General features: G+C 37.4%; 2 protein-coding genes across 28 annotated transcripts in view; one reads left to right on the forward strand and one right to left on the reverse strand.

Moving 5' to 3' along the window:
* Positions 1 to 22,616, forward strand: part of LOC110255293 (uncharacterized) — a 34,463-nt gene extending 11,847 nt beyond the window's left edge. The window contains exons 3-6 of one of the 2 annotated variants that reach the window (XM_084969959.1): positions 599 to 652; positions 9,393 to 9,676; positions 16,727 to 16,803; positions 18,647 to 22,616. In XM_084969959.1, the coding sequence (XP_084826085.1) occupies positions 9,471 to 9,676; positions 16,727 to 16,766 (246 nt within the window). In that variant the 5' untranslated portion in view covers positions 599 to 652; positions 9,393 to 9,470 and the 3' untranslated portion in view covers positions 16,767 to 16,803; positions 18,647 to 22,616. The remainder of the gene's footprint in view (positions 1 to 598; positions 653 to 9,392; positions 9,677 to 16,726; positions 16,804 to 18,646) is intronic. The other variant, XM_084969958.1, reaches the window with a different exon arrangement.
* Positions 14,019 to 24,136, reverse strand: part of CEP128 (centrosomal protein 128) — a 414,256-nt gene continuing 404,138 nt past the window's right edge. For all 26 annotated transcript variants that reach the window (XM_084969948.1, XM_084969954.1, XM_084969945.1 and 23 more), the window contains 3 exons: positions 21,944 to 22,052; positions 15,770 to 15,886; positions 14,019 to 15,143 (listed from right to left, as the gene is read on the reverse strand). In XM_084969948.1, the coding sequence (XP_084826074.1) occupies positions 15,016 to 15,143; positions 15,770 to 15,886; positions 21,944 to 22,052 (354 nt within the window). In that variant the 3' untranslated portion in view covers positions 14,019 to 15,015. The remainder of the gene's footprint in view (positions 15,144 to 15,769; positions 15,887 to 21,943; positions 22,053 to 24,136) is intronic.

Here is a 24,136-nt window from a genome sequence, read left to right on the forward strand (position 1 = left end):
TAGTAGGACAGTCAGAAGAAAAGCTCCCCCATTGCCACCACCCTCTGGTTCCTTTTTCTGTCTTTTTTTTTTTTTTGCCATTTCTTGGGCCACTCCCGCGGCATATGGAGGTTCCCAGGCTAGGGGTCTAATCGGAGCTTCAGCTGCTGGCCTATGCCAGAGCCACAGCAACGCGGGATCCGAACCACGTCTGCAACCTACACCACAGCTCACGGCAACGCCGGATCCCTAACCCGCTGAGCAAGGGCAGGGATTGAACCTTCAACCTCATGGTTCCTAGTCAGGTTCGTTAACCGCTGCGCCACGACGGGAACTCCTGCCACCACCCGCTGAATGCCCTCTCTGTTTCTTCTGACCCTCACTCTGCTTTCTTTCTTTCTTTTTTTTTTTTTGCTGACCCAAAAACCACTTTTATTAGCAAAGGCTCTTCCTTAGGAAGAGTACATTCATTCAGTATTTATTAGGGAAGAAAAGTATTAAGTTTTCAAAAAAAATTAGTTGGCACTGGCTAAAATGTAGAGATAGGAAATGGAGTCTACCCGGTCTTCTAGGCTCTAACCCCACCTGACTGCTCTTTCTCACTTCCCCTGGGCTGCAGGAAGGATATATCAAAACCTAATGCATTATTGAGCCTTGGTAAGATCTAAGCAAGGTCAGTAGATTGGACAGCTGTTGCCTCTCCTTTTTCTACAAATGCTGTTAAAGACTTGGTGGGGGGGAAAAAAAAGAAAGAAACTTCTTAGTGCCACTGATTCTTTAAAACGAATTCTGCCCCTTTTTTTTGGTGGGGGGAGGTTGTGCTCAGGGCCAGGGATCCAACTTGCACCATAGCAGGGACAACACTGGATCCATAACCTGCTGAGCCACCAGAGAACTTCTGAATTTTGCATTTTAAAATAAAAATGACTACAATGGCTGTTTGCAAATGTGGCCAAGTGACAGAGCACATGTATTCAATGTGGACTCTGTACTTACCAATGAGTGATCCTCCATATTATTCAACCTCTGTGTGCCTCAATTTCCTCATTTGAGATATATTTTTAAATGAAAATGATAACCTCATAGTGTTATTGTGAGGAGTTAAAACATGAAAAGCATTTCAGAATAGATCTGGAACTCAGTAAATATTTGATGAATTAATACAATCTAGCAGAGTAAATATGCTAATTCTAGAATCCAAAAATGCAACATCCCTGATTGTTGCATAGTTTGAGTGATCCGTTGCTATTTAGTAAATGGAGACAATAATTTGAGTTCATTGGAGATTTTCATGGATGAAGTGGATCAGGCTTTGATGGTAAAGAAAAGTAAGAAACTTTTATGCAGAACCACTGTGTGCCATGTTCCGACCTTGACATTTTTCATGTGCCATTACCTAAGTCCCCTAACAATTCTTTTCAAGTAGACAGAATTAGGTCCACTGTACAGATTACCCAAATGAGCTCAGAAATGTTAATTACCCCAAATCACACAGCTAGTAAGTTAGTGGTCAAGGTAGGATTTTAATCGTACACCATTTTAAAACAAAGCATAACAAAGAAAAAGGAAGAAGGGGAACCATGCAGCTAAAATGATTTTATGAAAAGGTCATTATTGAATAGATCATTGACAAGCACAGTGTATAATCTAAATATGATTTGGTATCTCTTAGAATTAGTTTCAAGGTAGAGATTCAGACTACACACCATTCACTTTTAATTTAGTGAAGAATGTTCAACAGGAGATTCACAGACTATTAGAGAGTGAAAGCGACCCAGAAAAAAAAATTGGCCCAGTTAACAGCTGAGAGACACAAGAGGTGAAATGGCAGGCTCAACATCACACAGGTGATTAGTGGCCAGGATTCCTCTGGACCCAACATTCCTCCCCTTTCAGCATGCAGGATTGCCAACTGGGATACCATGGTTTTAAATCCATCCATTTAGGCCAGTGAAAATTCTAGTTCAATTTAAATATCCCAATTCCTACCTAGCATTTAAACCTAAAATGAATATTAGAGTGGTTCTTAAAACTCTTTGGGAAGATATAATAAATAATAAGAATATTCCCTAGTGAAAATAAGCTTCTGTTTGTAAAAAGTGACCAACATTCTGGTATTGTATATTGTTAAACAATAACAAAAATTACATAGGTTCTGTGTAGGAGAAGAGCTTTTTAAAGAGAAAATTCTTTACACAGAAAGGAATGAAAAAGATTTTTAACTTTTGTTGTTACTGTTGTTAGATTGCATTCATTCACCAAATATTTACTGAGTATCAAGCAGCTATAGTAGCAAGAGTCCTATTTTTATGTTTATTTATTTATTTTTGCATATTTCACAGCACTCTTTACAGTGCTGGGCTTTTAGTAGTCACTGATTAACTGGTGGTTCCTTCGCCTATGTTCAGTATATTAAGATAACTTCAGGACAAAGTCACTGAGGTTATGTCAGCCACTATTAATATTCTCCTACAGAGGTGAAGTAGAGATGGTTCTTGACTATTCCAGTCCTTGTGTTGCCCTGAGCCATGCAGCACAAAATGTGCTTTCTTAGTTATAATATCATCAGTAATGTGATGTCCAAAATTTTACAATTTCTTTCACTGTGCATACATCAAGAGCTTATAATCAATAATGTTATCTGCTAGCTGGCAAGCAACAGGTAGTGTGATGGTAGCCACACTAAAACAAACAAACAACAAACAAAAAGTCTGTACTAATTATGCCAGAAAACACAGCTCTATATATCACACGGCCAAACTTTGTCAATGTGAGTTATAAAAGACAGATGAAAACACTGTATTCACTGCTTCAGCAACGCTGCACTATTACAAACATAAGAAAAAAGCTAAAAATGCCAGAACTTAGGAAGCCCAAACTTTTTGACCTAAACTTTAAAATCTGCAAAACATTACTTTGGTAAAAGGTGTTCTGGATCACAATAGCAATGCAGAAAGTACTACAGATAAAGACGAAGAAGGATGGAAGTACACAATTCTAAGTGATTTTTATGGCATACACTTAGCCAGGCCAGCAAATAAACTGCTGACAAGAAATTAGCATGAACTGAGTGAGTTTCTCAAGCCAAACATTTTGAAATAAAGGAATGCTGGTGGGCTGAATAGGTAACAAAACCACAATTAGCCACAAATTTACTGGATATTGGTAGGTCTATAAGGTCTAAAATGATTTAACTATCTTATTGCATAGAGGGTGAAACACAACTTCCTGCAGATGATACTGAAAAATCAATAATCATGGAGTAACTAACTGATGTAATTTGTCATATGGTTCTCTCCACTTTCCCTAAAGTACACTGCAAAATTAACTTGGGATTTAAGGGACTAATATTACAGTATCAAGGATTTTGTTCTAGAAATTCCCTTGTGGTGCAGAAGGTTAAGCATTGGGCGTGTCACTGCAGTGTCGAGGGTTCGATCCCTGGCCTGGGAACTTCCATATGCCGTGGGCACAGCCAGAAAAAGAAAAAAAGAAAGAAAGAAAAAAAAAGGATTGTATTCTATATTAACCATTCAGTGGAAAAGTCCTGGCAAACTATGTGCTGATGACAGGACTCTCTACCAAAAAATCCACAAATATCACAGTCAACACATACTTGGGCCTCAATCATACACTTACACAAACACAAGATACGGTGCATGCAACAATAACACAGATATTTAATGGACACCCATTATGGAAAAATTCAACACACTTCACCCTCCAGTAAATTAGTCATTAGTAGTGGTGACACAGAAATGCTATCTAATTGATACCATTTTCATGCCCTCATGTTACTGAAGGCATAGTTTAAACCCTTCAGCAGAAATTCCAAAAACAACACTATGATTTGAATTTTCATGAATACAATCAGGCACCTGGTCTGTTAAGTGCTGAAAGACACAATCTGACTATTGGGATGAGTTAATAAACACCATTTGCTCACTGTAGTAGGGAAGTTTAAGTCTGGTTAGTTCAGTTAGCAAATGCATTTTCAAAACTTGAAATATGCCATCCACTGTGCTAGACAAAACACGGTGCCTTTATTTAAAGAGCTTACAGTCTAGTGAAGCATCTTGTAATCTGGAAATATAGCAATTATATTCTGAGCATATATACTTAATGCATCAGTTAAAGATACTTTCTAAGTACCACAAAACTTCACTGCAAATATTAATGTGGTGATGATTTACTCTGGTCTGACCTTCCCAAGTTCTACATGGATTCCAAATATTAACAAATATCTGTTCATACAAGTTACAGGTAACTTGTGAATTAGATTCTATGATGCTACAGCAAAAGGTGATTATTTAGTTGGTAACAGTGTTACTTTTGTAAAACTGATCAAACATTTGTGTAACTTTGTGGTGTTGAGACCAGTATCAAAATAAATATGGATCTCACGCTGCTATTTGCCACTTTGATGAGCATATATCATTAGGTGGGTTTCAAATATGTTGTCTGCACATGTGGAAGGACAAGGAAGATTCCTTACCCATCCATGCTTTCAACATATAACACCTGAGTTGTAGACCCCAGGAGATTTTAACTTTTGCTTCTTTAGATGCCTACTTTATTTCCAGTTCACTTATAATTACTCTCTGAGAAGAGCAATAAACACTAAATATTTAAGGGGAATGAAAATTTAGCCTAAACATATACTTGCATGAACACTGGATGGGAACATTTTTCTTTAGCTGCTTTACGGTACCAGTGTCTGCGACTGTACATCCCACTGAGAAATACAGAGTCCCAAAGGGCAAAATTAAGGGTAGAGAACATCTGACCTCAATCATGGGCGTCAGGATAAGAAATGCATAACACATGGTCACAACTCAAAAGCAGTGGTCTCAAGGTTACTGCAGACAGAGGATGGCAGCTGTTCAGTTGGACATCTGGATCTCTGTGGCTCCAGAACTGGATTGTTCTCACATGAGATCTGTCTATGAGAAGTTCAGCCCATCTTCAGTAACAGTTCTAAGAATCTGAATGAAATCTTCATGTTAATGCCCAACAAAATTTCCTCATATACAGAAAATCCTTGTTTCTGAAAGTAAATGTTGCTGAAATGTAAACTATTAAAATAAGAAGGATCATTTTGGGGTTGTATGGCTGTGTCCAAACTGATCCTTCACCTTCAGTGTTTATACTCAAAAGAAATCAAGGATAATGTAAGGGTTTTGGCTGTCTCCCTGTATTATTTGATACTATCTAAATATATGCAACTTTTTAAAAGTTCAGTTTTGCTCCCTTTTCTGAGAAGAGCAATAAACAGCAAAATGTTGAAGAGTATGAAAAGTTAGCATGTACAAGTCTAGTTGTATCCATTTCAACCTGTGCATTACATAACTATTATAACTGGTAGGTAGGAATAATGAAGTATGTCATGTTTAAACATACATGTCCAGCTAATTAACTTTATCAGTGCACTAAATGAAGAAATTATATTTAAATTCTTAAAAATTACAAGGTTAAAAGTGATAATGTGTACAGAAGATTTTTTTTCTTAGTCAATTATACAAGACATAATAGGTTCATACTAATTAATGATACAGAATTGGACAGACCATTGAATTAAGAGAAATAATGCTTTCCTGCGCCACTAGTTCTGAGTAACTTATGAATGTAAGTATATTGTTGACACAGTCCCCATTCAACAGTGGGAAGATTTTCCAAAGCATAAAGCAGCAGGTATAATAAAATGCATCTGTATGTTCAGGCTGGTTTTATAAAAAAAAATTATCTATATAACCACTTGGTAAAAATTTCAAACTATAAAATAACTCAAAACATTTTAAACACAGTTTGAGGGATTACGCTATTTGCTCAATTCACTTAGTTTTGTTATTTATGCAAGACCTGTATATTTCAGCGTTTTTATTGCTGCAATTGGCTATTGGGGAGGGTGAGGGTGGTCCTTAGTAAAGGTTCTAAACAGGGCCTGTCACAGTGCAGTTGCTCAAAAAATAAGCACCCTGACGGAAACACATACTTTCTTTGATGTATGGCAGAGTGTAATATTTAAATAAAGTGTTCAAAAACAGAAGAAGTTCTTTAAAAAGTTTAGTTAAGGTAATTTAGAATTGGAGAATTCTGTACAGATTTTGATTTAGTCCATTCCTAAGTAAATAAGGGGAACGGAAAGCAACTTAATTTCAAACAAAAGCTCAAATTATCAATGATACAGAAAGGGAGGTATAAAATGTAAGATAAAAGGCCAAGATAAACTGTATATGGCCATTAATTATGAGTCTTTCAAGGACAGAGATGGAATGGTACATAAATCCCTGATCTGCTGTAGACAGTGAGGAAAAGGTGGATGAGACCTAAATGTTCAACAGTCATTAAATCAAAATCTTTCGAAGGTTACAATGTCAGAGTCTGGAAGTGTTACTCTGAAACACAGTGGAAGACTGTGAGCCCCTGGTATTGCAAGAAAAACTGAAATTACATGCGAAATGATAATGCAGAACCAATGCCCCAAGTCACACTGCTCTCAAGTTCCTAGAAGGAAAGAGGATTAAAATTAGGCCCCAAAGAGGCTAATACCCTTTTGACAGTGAAACACTAGTTTGCTCTCCAAACCAGAGAGAAGAGCTACACCTGTAGGTCCTGATTTAATTGGATGCCTGATGACAATACTGGTGAATGGTTGAAGAGTTCTGGGTAATAGAAGCCTATTAGTACAGCAGGTGGGGAAGTGACCTCTACTAGTAAATCAAGCAACTTAGCAAACTGCTTTAAGTCCTTCACCTGGGTCACTCAGGGGCTTGGAGTCATAGTTTGGATAAGTGGGAGAACATATATTATTAGAAGCCACATTTTATTAGGGATCCCTTGCACATCATCTGGAAAATAAAAGAAACTTTTTTTTTTTTTTAGTTTGGTTTCGTTTTTGTTCTTGTTTGGGGATAGACACTAAAATTCAGAAAAGGCTATAATCAAATGGCTCTTGAACTTTAAGGCATGGCTCTTGAATTTGAGCATTCATCAGTCACCTAGAAGACTTGCCTCACCTCCAGAGTTTCTGAATCCTTAGGTCTGGAGATGGAAAATCTGTAGTTCTAACAAGCTACCAGGTGCTGCTGATACAGCTGGTTTGGGGATACACTTTGAAAACCAGTGTTTTAAGGAATACTGAACAAAAGGATATGTATTTACCTCACAGAAAACTATGATTTGTCCTCAATGAAATCTAATCAGTAGGTTTACATGCAGTTAAAATTTAGAAATGAGCAATGACCACCACTGTTAATTTGGAACAGTCAAACTAACCTCACAAAAGGCTTCTCCAATGGAAGTGGAAAACTCTTTCCACGGTACACACTGGCTTTACTGGCTGTGGTCTCAGGCAAAGCACAGAATGAACCTTGGCCAGCAGCATGAGGTCTTTCAAGCTTGCAGCTGTTGGGAGGAGGCTGCTCTGCCACTGACTCTGGGCAGGAAGTTCCTCATTAGAATTGATGCATCTATTTTGTTCAGCTCAGAGGAGAAAAAAAAGGCAAAAGTCCCTAAATTTCTCCAAACTTCTTTTAACTGCCTGACTTCCCCAAAGCCATCATGTTAGATAGCTTTTCTGCGGTGGCTGCTTGATTTCTGGTAACTGACACCTTGAGGTTCAGTACAGTGGGAAGTTTTCAAAAAACTGAGCCATAAATCACACCTATATCTTTACTCATGGCGTGCTTAACACAACAAATTAAATGAAAATAAAAAATGACAGATAAACACAGGGTACCCAGACTGAAAAATATCTGAAATAAGCCCACTTTGCATCCTAATCCAAACTGCCGCAGCAAGCAGTCCATAAAGAACATTAAGGATTAGTGTAACTATCAACAGAAATATGACTTTATAGTGCACATCAGGTTCAACACGACTTTTCCCATCGCTGCTTTCCAGGACTCTGCATCAGATAAAGGACAGAGTGCTACTGCAGTTTTTTTTTTTTTTTCTTTCAAGTAAACAGTTTAAAATGTGTGCTGTTGAAGGCAACCTAGCTTCCTCTGTGTTCATATCATTTTACAGAACTCCTGCCATCCTTCGTTCCCTTATCCAGCTAAGTGCTCAGCAATAATGGACAAACAGAATCTAAACTAGCATTACCACTACCCTAGGGATAACACTGAACGAGCATTAGGCAGTGTTATCTGATAATAGCTGGCTTCAAGAACTGAAAAGAAAAAAAGTATTTTGTAGAGGGGGTACATTAGAAATTTAGATTTTAAATCCTCTATGTGCAACATGACACATATTTTGGGAAATGCTCTTCTGGCTTTCAGGTAAAAAGTGATAGAAATAGGTTGTCTTGATAAATGAAGTGCCTGTAAACAACGTTTTAAAAACCAGCTGTGTCAGTTCTCTGGGGGCCTAGCAGTTAGGATTCGGCATTGTCGCTGCTGTGGCTAGGACAATGCTGCTGTTCCTAGCCTGGGAACTCCGACAGGTCATGGTCATGGCCGCCAACAACAACAAAAAATATGACAGCTTTGATATAAAAACCAGCTGTGCATCATCACACAATGAGGAGGAGAAACAATCTTCTTTTACCAAGAGAAGCCTTTCACACCTGGTTAACAGACCAACCCACATCCTTCGAGAATAATTGAAGTGATTCATGTGTTCATCTCACTAACTATGGTGTCATTAGAAACCTGATATCTTTCTTGAAAGGCACACACAGGACAAGTGAGCATGACTCAAGTCCACAAGTTGGCCCAAATCAAGGACATAAAGCTCCTTCCAGAGATCCTCGAGCAAATGACTATGGATCCCAGTCAAAGAAATAAGAGACATCAGAGGGAGAAAATATTTCCAGTGAAATATAGTATTTCAAGGACAAAGAGATGAAGTATAAATTTTTACACTATTGGCCAAGTCTTTGGGCTTTTAAAAGCCACTTGAGTTCTTGGTGGCTTCAAATGATTCAGAAATACACCTGACTCTAAATTGAAACATTTGCTAAGGAAAAAAAAAAAAAAGAAACTGTAATTTGATGGAAAACCTTATACTATTTATTTATTTATTGTCTTCTCTAAGGCCACACCCGTGGCACACAGAGGTTCCCAAGCTAGGGATCTAATCGGAGCTGTAGCCACCGGCCTAAGCCAGAGCCAGAACGACGCGGGATCCAAGTCCCGTCTGCAACCTACACCACAGGTCAGGGCAACACCAGACCCTTAACCCACTGAGCGAGGCCAGTGATTGAACCCGAAACCTCACAGTTCCTAGTCGGATTCGTTAACCACTGAGCCACGCCAGGAACTCCCACCTCATACTATAAACGTTAGATGTACCGTGTCCTTACCAGCAAAACCTATTAACAACTCTGAGGAAATAAAAATAGAAGCTGGGAAATAAAAATAGAATCTGGGTAATAAAATACAGTCTAACCTTTTTTTTTTTTTCCCCAGTGCGTAGTCTGGTCTTACTTGCTTGCTGGGTACCACGCGCAGAGGCATCACAGCCGGTGCTGCAGACCAGAGTTCCCAATGCCAAATGCTGTGCCGGTATCTCAGCTTGACTGTCAGCAGACCCTGTGCCGAGGCGATGCGCACAGCACTGAAACTCAAGATGGCGGCGGCAGGCCAAGCCCAGAGATTCTGGGAGCTGGAGCAGAAGCGCATGCGCCTGCACCGCCAATAGCCGCGCCCACAGCGGGGCAGGAGCGCTCTTCGAAAGCGCTGCCCTGGAGCAGGTACTCACGCCTCTCCGTTGTCTTATCAAAGAATAAAGCTTTCCTTTGCATATGAACTGAACTTGGTCTCCTTCTATTGGTCTGAAGGATACTGGGCAGAAGAACCCTTGATGCCAACTGACTCTGGAGATTGCTAATACTTTTTTAAAATTATGATTTTTTTGGAGATTCAGTTGTGGCTCAGCTGTAACAAACCAGACTAGCATCTTTTAGGACATGGGTTCTACCCCTGGCCTTGCTCAGTGGGTTATGGAGGGTCTGTTGTTGCTGTGAGCTGTGGTGTAGGTTGCAGATGTGGCTGGGATCCTGCGTTGCTGTGGCTGTGGCATGGGCTGGCAGCTACAGCTCTGATTTAACCCCTAGCCTGGGAACTTCCATATGCTGCACATGAGGTCCTAAAAGAAAATAGAAAAAAAAAAAAAAAAAAAAAAAAAAAGTATGATTTTTAAAAAATATTAAGTCAGAATTTAAGAGACTGTCAATTAGTGACTAATGAGCATATAACATTATCCTCTTTTCCTTCAGAGTAAGCTATTTCCTTTTAAATTATAACATCTGAACTGTTGGTAGTTTAATATCCACTAATTTTGTTTAAAAAAATATTGCTTCAAGCCAGTATTCTGATCTTTTATTTCCAGTCAAACTTACAGCTAAGATGACACAGAGCTCCAATATTCAAGGATAAGTGGTAACTTTTGTTTTTATTTAAATAATGCCAGTCAAAATGTTTTACCAGAAAATAAAAAATGAGAGGGTGTCAAGTCATGAGGATCTATGGAGAGATGATAGAAGATAGTCTGGGCGTGAATGTCCAGCAACTGCCAGTTTGAGAAAAACAAAGCATTCATTCCAGGGAATGACAAGTATGCAATGTCGACACTTTCAAACATGGCAAGTTATTGTGAGATTTACAAGTGACAAATGTTGTGTGGCTCTATTTTGACTGCAGTACCATTTCATCCCACCTGTATGCTCAAAAGCATAAGGTCTTCATTTTGAAAGGTGGAGATGATCAAATTGTTTCCACTATCCTCCTGAAAGGTAACTAACATGCTGCTATGTTTAGAAATCTGATATACTCCTGCAGAGAGCAAGGCAGCACCTATACTTCTGCAAATGTCATTTATATAAGATACCCAGTCACAGAAATAGTCCTGAGCTTTTCAACCATGACAGTAGTCAAAGACATAAGACATTCAAACCCTTTTCTTTTTTTTTCTTTTTTTTCTTTTTTTTTTTTTTTTTTTTTTTTTGCTATTTCTTTGGGCCGCTCCCGTGGCATATGGAGGTTCCCAGGCTAGGGGTCGAATCGGAGCTGTAGCCAACGGCCTACGCCAGAGCCACAGCAACGTGGGATCCGAGCCGTGTCTGCAACCTACACCACAGCTCACGGCAACGCCAGATCGTTAACCCACTGAGCAAGGGCAGGGACCGAACCCACAACCTCATGGTTCCTAGTCGGATTCGTTAACCACTGCGTCCACGACAGGAACTCCTCAAACCCTTTTCTTAATTGACTGGTCTTGAAAGACATGAAGATGCTACAAACCCAAATCAGCCAGCCCCTTTGTTGTTGCAGGTTGTAGAGACATCACAGGACTTCGAAGGTCGACAGTAGGGTCTGATTCGGTCTGGGTAGGATGTGGGCACAGGTGTAGATAGAGCAGGAGAGGATAAGGTGGGGATAATTGAGGTTAGAACTTGAAGATTTGGCTTGTTTCTCCAGAGGAGATTCATGTACATTGTTACTAATCAAAAGCCTGGCAATTGGCACAACATTGTAAATCAACTATACTTTAATTTAAAAAAAAGGGGGGGAATTCTCTGAAATTTTGGGGGGTCTAAGAATCTAAAGTTGTGCTTCAGGATGTAAGCATTTCTCCTAGCCTTAAATTAGATGTGTCGTGTTTCGAACGGAAATGAAACTAAATGGAAGCTTTCATGGTTTAAATTTCTTTTCTCAAGTAGGGATAAGCTGATATGTTTTTATTGCTAAACATTTGAGAACTTAAAAGTTGAAAGATGTAACTATTTTTATATCATACTTCAGAGCATGAAATTACTTTATATACAAACTTTCCCAAATTTACTTTCCAGCTTGAGGTTCATGGTTTAGTTTTGATCCAAGAAAACCAGATGCTTTCGTGAGGACAGCTTCCTCATTTGAAGGCCATGAAAATCACAAATTTTTTGTTTTGCTTTAAATTGAGGGAAAATATTGGGACAGTTTGAGGAGGGGGTGTAAGAACCTTGGAAAAGAAATAACATACTCAACGATCATTCACATTCTTGGCTCCCATATGATGTGTAGTTGGGTTTAGAGTACAAAATCTTGAGTAAAATAATTTGAGATATTTGCCCATTCCTAAAAAGGGATTTGCAAAGTAAATACATTAACTAATTGTATTTAAGAATTTGGTCCTTCATAAAACATTATTTGTTAATTAACCATAAGATTCAATACAGATTTAAGAAAATATAACAATTACTGTCATTCTAAATACACTTTACATACCACTGACTCAAGCCTCATGCATTAACCACAGATGAAAGAAGGAAAATGAAGAAAAATAGGCTAAATTGTTTTCTTAGCTAAGTAAGTACACACTTTTTATACACATAGCCTTTAAATCCAAGTGCCTTATGTGCACTATTTTGTTAAGCTACAGATTTTATCTCTTTATTACTGAAAATATGTAAACTATAACAAGAAGGAAAATTGGTGATTCTCAGAAACTGGGTGCATACAACGTTATATAACCAACCAGTTTCCAACCTTCAAATCAGAAGTTAGTCAAGGAAATAATAATGACCTTAGCCAATGGGAAAAACATTAACCCAGATTTCTCCCAGCTGCGCTTCTCCCCTTTGCGGCCTTCAGTAACTTCAATGGAAGTTTAGTGTGTTTAGGGAAAAAGATGGCCAGAAGAATCAAAACTATTCAACCAAAAAGGTCAACCTTCCAATTAAGTCTTGGGCCTGGATCATTTCAAGAATAGGGTTTATCCCTTCCAATGTTTTAGTGCTACAAGCAACATGGCTGACCAGCCCCAGCTCAAGTGGGGCTGGTATCACCCGTAATCCTGCCAAAGGGGTGAGTAAAGGGGAAAGAAAAAGAGTTGGCTGGCTTTGAAATGTACAAATCAAGCTATTAGTATTTCCTTAGGATTCCTTTTGATTTCCAACTCAAGCTTATGCTGACTGCAAGAGATAGGAAAAATTCTCAGAGAAGAGGAGTCTTTGATTTTATTTCATATAAGCATAGGGACAAGGAATTTTGACTTAATTGTTGCTCACAAAAAGTTGACTTTGCTTTTGAAGTTCTTGTGTGTTCCCTATTTAAAGTGAGACACTTTCATCAATCCAGCAGTAGCACTGGGCCTTCAATAATATGATATAATGACTTTTTCTTTCAGATTAAAAAAGGTCTTTCATAAATCCCTCTCCATTCTCTTATAAAATAATCAGCCTACATGTTTTCAAGGATTTTCCAAGTATATAATCTGAGTTACCTTCAACTTTTAGGCCTAACTGGCCTGAGGTCATTTTTTTTTTTCTAATGACTGCAGACACATGCTTTAGATCAGTTCCTATTAAACAGAATGGGCTGTGTGAAGTTCCTATCAACATGTTAAAGGAAAACATATCTAACCTTTAGCCATAAGATTTAAATAAAACCTGTTAATCTTTCTCTTATTTTCTTCCTAGTTAAGTCATTTAGGTCCAAGGAAATAAAATATTATGGTAATGGTCAAAGCATCCATGAAAATGCTGACATAAGTTCTTGATATCCCAGGTATTACTAAAGAGTGATATAGTAGGGCTATATGCTGCTCCTTAAAAAAGGCCAACTCCCACTAAAACCTCTAGTGCTCATTCCAGTACTGGAAGTCCTGAGGTCAGACAAGAAATGGCTTAATGCTGTCTCTTCCAGAATTTCGCCAGCTAGGCTGAACACATCATTCGTTTTTCCTGTAATTCCTAATGCCAAACAAACTTTGAGATATGCACGCCTGTTGATAGGTCTCTTTTTGTCTTCTTAATACAATGACTGGCCTATAGTGGAAACCCAATAAAAGGTTTTTGGAATGAATATATGATAACATATGGCTGTACTATCAGAGGTTATACAGATCATATTTGGTAAATATTTCAAATAAAACACCTTTATCTTCTGTAGTAGCTGTTGCATTCAAGTTCATGAAAAATGCTATTTCTTCTGAAAATTCACATATGGTAAGTTAGGAAAACATACCTTGAGTAGAAATAGAAGCACCTTTATGAAATATGAGAAATCTAAAAAGCAAGTAGATTTTAACAAACACAAATGTAACACACATTATAAAGGTATTACTTTATTGTCCTTGTCTCTGTTCAAAATGTTTTCATCATTTTCCAGCAGGATTTAGTTCCTGGATGTTTAATAATATTTAGCATTGAACAGAAATCTTTCTCCACTGATAGATCAGAAAGTAAAGGGAAGAAATTCTTAAAAAAAACCTTTCATGTTGAGAAAGCTGAGATGCTAAAAGTAGGTAGATGGTACTGAATTATACCAGAACTCTTGGCAAATAAATCTCATGGACAGAGGATTTGGTGCTGTGATTTTTGTCCGAGTAAACCGAGGATGGTCCAGGATATGACCAGTGTGGTCACAGTGGGATATTTGGCCACAAAAAGACAAAGAAATAAATTGTGCTATGAATTCTTTAGAGCTCTACAATGCGGATGACATTTGTAAATTCTTTATGGCTATAAAAAATGGATGATTGGAAATAATGTTAAGATATTGAATGTAGTAATAGTTTGCTGAGATGATGGATGTAACAATCCTGAGCATTTATAAAGTGGACTGTCTAATATTATATATGCATATCTCCATGACATGTTATAACACATGATAATTGATGAGGGAGAAAGCATAGGGGAAAAAAAATCAATTGTACATAAATGCTCCCTGAATTTAAAGTGCTGGCAACTTCTGCCTCAAGGAGAACTCATTTTCCTCCTTTTAAGCCAGTCATTTTTGAAAAACCTCAATTATAAATCCAAATTTTGGTCAGAAAAATGTGACCGACCACACTTGAAAAAGTAAAATGCAAAGTGAAAAATATCATTCTTTCTCTTCGGGTTTAAGTTGCCAGTAGGTTAGCTGCATGTCATTCACGAGCTGACATTATTTGGATTGGTTGAACTTTTATCATCCACAAAGACCAACTGCACTGTTACTTTAGTCAGTGTCTGACAATGCCAAAGAACAGAAGCTGCAGAACGTCCGCTAGACGATCTGGGCCAAACTATGGCAGGGATACATATGCTGTTATTTGCAAAGCAACTAATTACATTTTGCTCTTTTTGCTTTCGGATTCCTCCTTTTTGGATTGTGGACTTGTCCCATCCATCAATAAATCTGTGGCATCTTCCATGATTAATGGTGAATCTGGAGCAACTGTTCTTTGGGTAAATGCTGGCAAGGTAGGAGAAAAGAGAAAAAAATAAACCTAGATGAATATAAGTCCTGGGCTGACAAAACTGTTCAGTCATCACTTTATCTAGTTCTCTGTAAACTTTACATGGACTAACAGACCTTTAATGTAGGAATAAAGTAATTAGTTTACTATCTTTTTAAAAAAGCACATATATGTGATTTAATCTTGTTTGCTTTGCATTTGAAGAGTGAGGGTGAAAGAAGTGTATTTGGTCAGTATATAATGATATTGTGACACAGAATTTTAGAGGTAGCAATCTTAAGAATCTCCTTTTTATAGAATCTTCTTTTATACGCAATGGGAAACTGAGACTAAATCTGCTTGTTTTTCTGCTACTGCTCACCTCTTTTCTGAGCTCCAGATGCCTAAATCCAACTATCTATATGAAATCCTCCCACCTGGATTTCTAATCTCTGATACCGGCTTATCCCTTAATCTTCTTCATCGTAGAAAATGATACTCATCCACCCGATTTCTCAAACGTGGGTTCCTTCCTCCCTTTGGCCTGCCTGTTCCACCCATCTGATTGATTCATCAATTGATTGAGTGATTGATTTTTCTTTTCCATCTGATTTAAGAGTAGTTAAAATCTGAGGATTTTTACCTCCCAGTTCGCTGCAGTCCTTCTGCTTCACACCGTCTGCATTACCATCATCCCAGTCCAAGCCATTTTCTCTCTTCCTGTTTTCTTCTTGCCCCTTTCTCCACACACCAGAATTATCTAAAAAGTAAATCAGATTATGTCATTGTCCTGCACTAACACCCCCTACCCCTACCCGACCAGTGGCCTCCCAGTGAACCGAGAATAAAATCCAAAATCTGATGGCAGCTGAAGAGGCTCCACAGGGACCTCATCTACCATTCTCTCTCAGTCACGCCCTCCCTCCCTCCCTCTCTCTCTTCCAACGCTCCCTTTTTTCTCCCTGGTCAGTGTTCCTTCCACCCACTCCTCGGGAGGCTTTGCACGTACTGCTCCCTCTATTAGGGAAACTCTTCCCACCCAATTTTAACTCAGCTGGTTCTTCTTACCATTCAGGTTTCAGCTCAGTTGTAACCTCCTGATCACTAATATAAAGTCCTGGTCCATGTACTTTCTATTATTTCACCTTTATAGCACCTGTCACCACTTTGTTTATTGCCTTCTATCCATTTCTTTCATAAGATGAGGTGACCTTTCCTTCTTGGTCACTACTCTATCCCCACCCCACCCCCAGAGCCAAACAGAGAGCCTTGTGCATAGCCTCTTAAACCTTGCTGGAACAAGTAAATATACTTAAGGGACTGAAAAAAGATATTCATTTGGGGATTTTCTAGCTACTTTCTAGAAGGCGCTTAGAGAGTATATACCTTGTCAAATTGTAATAATCAGAACTCAATTATTAATATCTGACACCTAACTGTCAGTGAAAAAAACACTATCACATAAAGCGAACCTATAAAATGGAGAGACAGAAAGGTTGCGCTTTCATGAAAGAAATCCTATAAAGGACAAGAAATGATTTTACCTTATTAGTACCCCAACATTTTAATTGCTATAAACCTCTTTCATTTGATTCTACAGGTTTGAGGATGGACCACATATGAAGCATCTATTCAGTTAGCCAGGGAGGATCCTGAGGTACAGCACAGAAGTGAAAAGTATGTGTTCTCGCTGTGGATAATTTTTTTTTTTTAATCTAAGGGACTTAAATTCCCACTAAAGAAACCTCAAAGCACAAATTAAGAATACTAACTTTTCTTTTCATAGCAATGTAATCTGAGATACGGATGTGAAAAAAGTTCTTTTTAGTAACTTTTATTGTTTGGTTTTCCACAAATACTAAGTTAAATTAATATGTAGGATTCGCTTGCAATTCCTATAGTAATCCGCAGATAACATTTTCCCCCATGAAAAATCACAGTCCATTTTGGGGGGGATTATTTATTTATTTATTTAAACTTTACTTACAACATTGTTAGAGTTACAGAAAAATTGCAATCTGTGTTTATTTTTAAAACTGAGTTTATGTAGATACCAACTCCACAAACATTTAGCATTTGAATCTCAAAGAACTCGATCAAGATTTCGAAAAGTCATCGGTTTACTCCAGACCGCATTCAAATCCAGTCTGATCTCGGCCCCAGGAGTGAAGGCCCTGTCCTGAAGTTGTGTTCCTTTAGCCTAAAAGGAGCTATACATGGAGACCAGTGGTCAGTCACTACTTAGAAAAAGTAAAAATGACAGTTTCAAAAGCTAGCATTATGAGTCTCTCTTACTAAGCCCCCACTGTCTACGGGCTGCAGGTAATGGAATCCAAGCCCTCTAAAAGAGTGTCCTGAATCACAGCCATAGCATCCAGCCAGCCAGGATAAATTTGGTAGTAATCATGGCTCTAAATAATGGATTTCTCTGTTCCCATTTCCAATGGTAATATAAACTTACAATTTATACATTTCTTCCCTTCTTCCTGGCAGAAGGAATCCACCTTTTCTTGAATTGACCTGAACTACACAAAGCTGACATAAATTACTACTTAAAACAAACTTTCATTAATGCTGGATCACTTCAGAGACCACAAATTATGCAGTATTTCCCAATTTCCTTTGTTTTTTCCACGGTCAGTGATTCTACGCTTTGGTTTGGTCACAGTTTTGACAGGGCCCCTAAGTCAGCAGAATGAATGTCTTTGCAGCAACAGCACAGACAAAAGGGCCTCATCCAGCACCAATCCCAACTTGAGGAAGAAGGAGCCCTTTCTGTGGGCTCATAAAACTCGGGTCTGCCTCAGCATCTCAGTTACACCCCAGGTCTCCATACAGGTCTCCACTGCTCTAAACTCCAACCCCCAGCTTTCATGCTTCATTCAGAAGTTAACAAGAAAATCCAGCACTTGCTAGTTAGACATAAAAGCTGGGGTTTTCTTAGTAGCATTTTATTTTTATAAGATCCTTTTTAGCCAAAGCATATACACATACACATATCAGGTGGCACCAAAGGGCTACACAGAAAGACTGCAGTCTCTTGCCCCACCCATCCCAATCCCACACTCCTGCCCCCCTGGAGTCAACCACAATCAACTCTTTTAGCTTTATTTCCTGTATTTATTTCAATTTTTGTAAGAAAAAGAAGCTTATATTGCTATTTTCTGATTTATCATTTTTAGATTTATCCACACCCATCTACTTCCCCTCGACCCCATCCTCTTAATATAGTTACAACTGGACTTCTAGTTATGTCATTAGTGAATATATTATTATGGACTATGTAAATATGGCTCACACAAACCTAATAGGTCTACTAGGATAATTTTTTTTTTTTTGGTGCTCATTTTTCCCCTGGCGTTATTCATTGACCCATGTTTTTGTTTTTGTTTTTTATTTACTCTTTCTCTATGATCATTCTCAATTGTTTCTAATAGCTCAATTAGACCTGTCACATGTCTATTAGTAATTTTTCTAAGTGTTCAAAGGAATCAAATAATCAGTTATTTATTTCCTAAAGGTTTTCCTGATGGAATGTTTTCTTTCTTCCTTCACCATGAGAGAACTGAAGAACACAAGTATCCAGATTAAAAGCCTCCTCCACCTCCAAGCAAATAGTTAGAAAAGTGAATGAAACAAGACCTGCAGGTAGGGGGTCACAAAACTCACTGGGGTTAAAGGGACAATTCTGAAAGTTGCTGGGGGGTCGGGGGGGAGGGAGGGGCTAGTGGTGGTAAAAAGGATCAGTTCAAAGGAATGGGAGTCTAAACAAAAAGACACAAGGTTTTTCAATAGCAATACTGGATTTTGGAAGAAAATTGTGCTTCAGAAGGAAAGTCCTTTTTAACCTAGAACTTTATAGCCAGCCAAAGTCTCAGTTAGATGGGAATGGAAGTAAAACAAAAACTGAAAACATTTGCCTCCCATTCTTGGATGTGCTCCCATAAAAGAAAGAACTGAAACCAACAGAAGAAGGCCTGGAATCCAAGAACAATCAGCATCTATCCCACAAGAAGAGGGGGAAGAAAAATCTCAGGATGACCGCTAGGCAACAGCTACTTGTTGGGTGGCCAGTCATCTGCCTGTTTCTGGTCTTTGTTCTGTTTTCTTTGTTCCAGGACTCCCACTAATTGGGTACTGTCATTCTTGATTATTTGAATATCTTATAATCTCTTATCTCCTATTGTCTCATTCTTTCTTTTATCTTCTACTTTCTTTGTAATTTTCTCATCTTTGTGTTCTACCTTTCTAGTTCATCACATTTTAAATTTCTGAGACCTCTTATCCTATGTTCCTTTTTCATAGCATCTTGCTCTTACTTTTACTACATCCACTATTTTCTCATGTCTCTGAGAGAATGAATGATATTTTTAAAACATCATCTATTCCCTGTATTATCAATTTACTCTAGACTCCATTTTTCTCTGTTGATCTTGACAAATCTCCTTTTTAATTTTGGAGGTTCAAAAAAAATTACAGACAATTTCTCTAACTAAGCTGAAACTGTGCTACAAAAATGGAGAAATATTCAAGGTGATCCAAATTATTTCCAAAATACTGCATCATGAAAAACATAGAAAATTCAATGTTCTTCAGAAAAGCAAATAAATATTATTTCTAGAAATAGGTTTATTCAATCATATAAAATGATTAACAGGTACATGTGATTAAACTTTTTAAGGTATCCTTGAAAATGTGGAGGTAGGTAGTATGGGAGGAAAATAATAAAACTTGTCAAAATGGAGAAGAGTGGAGTTCCCGTCGTGGCGCAGTGGTTAACGAATCCGACTAGGTTGCGGGTTCAATCCCTGCCCTTGCTCAGTGGGTTAACGATCCGGCGTTGCCGTGAGCTGTGGTGTAGGTTGCAGACTCAGCTCGGATCCTGCGTTGCTGTGGCTCTGACTGTAGGCTGGCGGCTACAGCTCCGATTGGACCCCTAGCCTGAGAACCTCCATATGCTGCGGAAGAGGCCCAAGAAATGGCAAAAAGACAAAAAAAGACTATAATAAGTATTTTCTTATTCAAATTATGTTCTCAATGATATGTTTTCCTACACTTATTTAAATTTCTTTTTGAGCCAGTGTGTTTATACAGAAACCTATAATAGCCTGTGAGTACTATAACTTAGAGAAATGATCATAGCTAGTTACGAAACACCACTGAGTGAAAAGTGAATACAGTTTCTTTTATTGCCTGTCATAATATTAAATAAAATTCTAAAAATTTTGATGTTTTCCCCTTAAAGTCTTCTAACCATTTTCTTCTGGGTACCTTTCTAGAGAGCCTTACAGAAGTCATAATGGCAAAATTGAGTGCTAGTAGCACAATGACCTCTCTGTGCTCATATCATGGTGTGGTTTTTTTCCAGGCTCTTAAAAGTCTTAGTGAATGGGATACCATGATGTTTGATTAGGCTCTATGTGAACCCTCTTCTTCCATGTTCACATACATCAAACAGAACTGAGGAAATTTTTTCATTGCTTAATACAAAAAATAAAAATTTTATCTATGTGTATACCAAATTCTGAGGTACCATAACCCATCTGAGATATGATCTATATTGAAGGGTGGTTACCAGATTAGAATACCAGAGGGTTTATGAGGGTATATAAAAATCACTTGGTAGAATGGTTAGGATGGGGAAGGGAAATGCTTAGCTTTTGGAATAAAATAATCATGATATCATGGAAACCAAATCATTTATTGGGAACTGATAAATATTTATTCAATGAATCCATGAATATAAATCAGCAAAAATGAGAGTTATCATTTTTGGATTTGACCTACTTCTTTGTGGCCAATTTTCATATTTTGTTTCATAGCAACCTAGCTATTTTAAATGACAGTGTTGTCAAACCGAATGTACAAACTCTATGCCCACAGAAAAGTGAAGAGCTAAATGATTATCTAAATAAGATCTATTAACATTTGAGTCCCCAGTTGTTTGGATAAAAGTGGACTTAAAAATTAAAAACTCATACGCTCATTCATCTAACATTAACTGAGCATTTACTATATACTAAGTTCTACCAGGATGCAGAAGAAACAGTGTTGTGTAAAACAGACATAGCTCCTATCACCATGAAGTTCACTCTTCGATGAAGATAATCAGTAAAGAAAATGTCACTCAAATAACAAATAATTCCATAATTACTCTGAGGAAAGTTTTAAAGGAAAATTATAATGCATGGTGGGCACTCATAACAGAAACCATACTTAAAACTGTGAGTTCTAAAGGCTCCTTTAAAGACATTACACCCAAGGTGAAGCATAAAGGATGGGAGATTAGGTATCCTGGGTGAGCAGACTCACACCTTGTTGATGTTGATGAAATTTTATCAACATTTACAGTGTATTCACAGAATGAAATCAAGTGTGAATTGTATCCTTATCCTTTGCACAAAATTAGGTATTTTGAATAGTTCCATGCGAAGATTTTCTTTCTGATGGCTTGAATTTTATTACAATACCATCTAAATTCCTTACCTACTCATCCACATTACCAGAAATCTCTACATACAAAAAAATTTCTTAATTAAGATTATTACTTTGGAAAAAAAATTATTACTTTGGGTGATTCATTTTAAATTTTTATGAGAAGTGTAAGGTCTAAAAAAGAAGGGATTTCATATATTTTTAGTAAATTGGGTAATACTATAAATGTACTTGGGCATATTTCTCTGACTCATCATGAAAATATTTTCAAACTTACAACATGAATATTACTACCATGTACTGGCCTTTACACTTTAATCTTTCCATGAGTTGCATTTTCTTAAATCCAATTTAATAACAGGTACAGGACATCATTACTTACAGTTCAAGTGAGAAAATCGTGGACTAGACAGGAAGTGACTATGATCCTGCCAAGAGGATGACTGATCTAACCCATGAGCATGGGAACGTTCCACAAAGTCTCTGTCATCCTAAAAAAGAGAGCACAGCCTTTCAGTTCAAATGATTGCAAGATGAAAGTATCTGGATTCACTTAATGTACTGAAAATAAAGTCAAACCTCAAGACACAAACTGTGTTAGTTATACCACAACTTAATATAACTACAATCCTTGTACAAAATAAAATCTATGGATGTTAAAGAAAATACGAAAAAAAGATGGAAATCACCCATATCTGTAACAGCATTACTTATTTCTTTCCAGTCTTTTTTCCAATGGATTGACCTTGTAAGCACTGCTGTAAAACTTTGTGTTCTTCATTTATTTACATTTAATAATATAAACATTTTTAAGGTCATTTTATTAACCTTTAGCTTATATGTTACTCATATTCTGTCTAGTGAATATACAATGCTTTACTCAGCTATTACTTTTCTGGGCATTTAGGTGGTTTCCAATGTTTTATTCTTATAAATAACACTGTGAGGAATATCTTTAAATATATAATCTTTCCCATATTTAGGACTATTCCTTATGACAAATTCTTGGTTGGAAATACTCGGTTAATAAAAACAAGTTGATGTTTTTAAATACATTTACCTCGACTTCTTTCCATAATGATTATGAAAATATTCTTACTCATTCGACAAATATTTATACATAAAAATGAATACAGAAAAAGGTCCCTTTCCTCAAGGATTGTGTGAATGTGTCCTTTTTCCCAAATCTCAGCTGAAAAAGGGAATTAGGGAATTATGTCTTTGAATAATTTTACTAACTAAATCAGTTAAAAAACAGATGCTTTAATATACTTTTCCTTGCTAAATATTAAAAATTGAAGTTTTTTCTCTTAAATGTTTTATATTTACTGTATTACATTTTTTCTTTCTTGAACTCATTCATTCAGCAACCACTTATTTGGCAACTACTATGTCTCAGTCAAAGAGTGAATAAAACATTAGGGTATGTGATGACAAAATATTCAGGACTGCAGGAGAGAAAGGCATTAAATAAATGATACAAAACACAATATAGTTAAAAACATGACATGAGCTATAAGAAGAAGAATAGGAAATAATAGGAAGAACTACATTTAGTGAGGTCCAGAGAAGTCCCCTTTGGGAGGTGATATTTAAGGCAACATTTGAATGCTAAATATTAATTAATGAATCAGCCCAGTGAAAACTCATAGCTGGTGGAAGGAAAAGTGGGAGGTATGGAGGAGCAGGAGAGGGCAGAGGGGAGTGGGGTTGCAGACTTCTACTAAGGTGCTGAGGTGAGAAAGAGTTTGGCGTGTTTGATGAACTAAGGAAGGCCCTGTGGCTTAGGCACACTGAGCCTGGAGAAATGGTTACAATGAGATTGAGAGATGGGAGGTGGATTGGCGATTTTTTAACTTGTACAATCAGAAGGCAATCAAGGGTTTTAAGGAGAATGATGTGTATGTTTTTTTACTGAAGCATAGTTGATTTACAATGTTGTGTTAATTTCTGCTGATTCAATTATATATGTGTGTGTGAGTACATATACATACATATATATATATATATATATATATATATATATACACACACACACACACATTCTTTATTCTTTTCTACTATGTTTATCATAGGATACTAGATATAGTTCTCTGTGCTATACAGTAGGATCTTGTTTTGTTTATCCCCTCCATGTACAATACCTTACATCTGCTAACCCCAACCTCCCACTCCATCCTCTCCCAACCCCCTTCCCTTTGGCAAACACATGTCACTTCTCTATGTCTCTGAATATGTTTTTGTTTTGCAGATAGGTGTCATATTTTAGATTCCACATAGAAGTGATATCATATGGTATTTGGCTTTCTCCTTCTGACTTAACTTCACTTAGTATGATAATCTCTAGCTGCATCTTTGTTGCTGCAAATGGCATTAAATCATTCTTTTTTATGGCTAAGTAGAATTCCACCACATACATGTATCACATCTTAATCCATGCATCTGTCCATAGACATTTAGGTTGTTTCCATGTCCTAGCTATTGTGAATAGTGCTACTATGATCATAGGGGTGCACGTATCTTTTTGAATTGTAGTTCTGTCAGGAGTAGGATTGCTGGATCATATGGTAACTCT

This window comes from Sus scrofa, chromosome 7 (assembly GCF_054392235.1).
Source record: "Sus scrofa isolate SSC_HxYL_T2T_F1_AM1 chromosome 7, Sscrofa_HxYL_maternal_Yorkshire_Landrace_v2.0, whole genome shotgun sequence".
Classification (NCBI taxonomy): Eukaryota; Metazoa; Chordata; class Mammalia; order Artiodactyla; family Suidae; genus Sus; species Sus scrofa.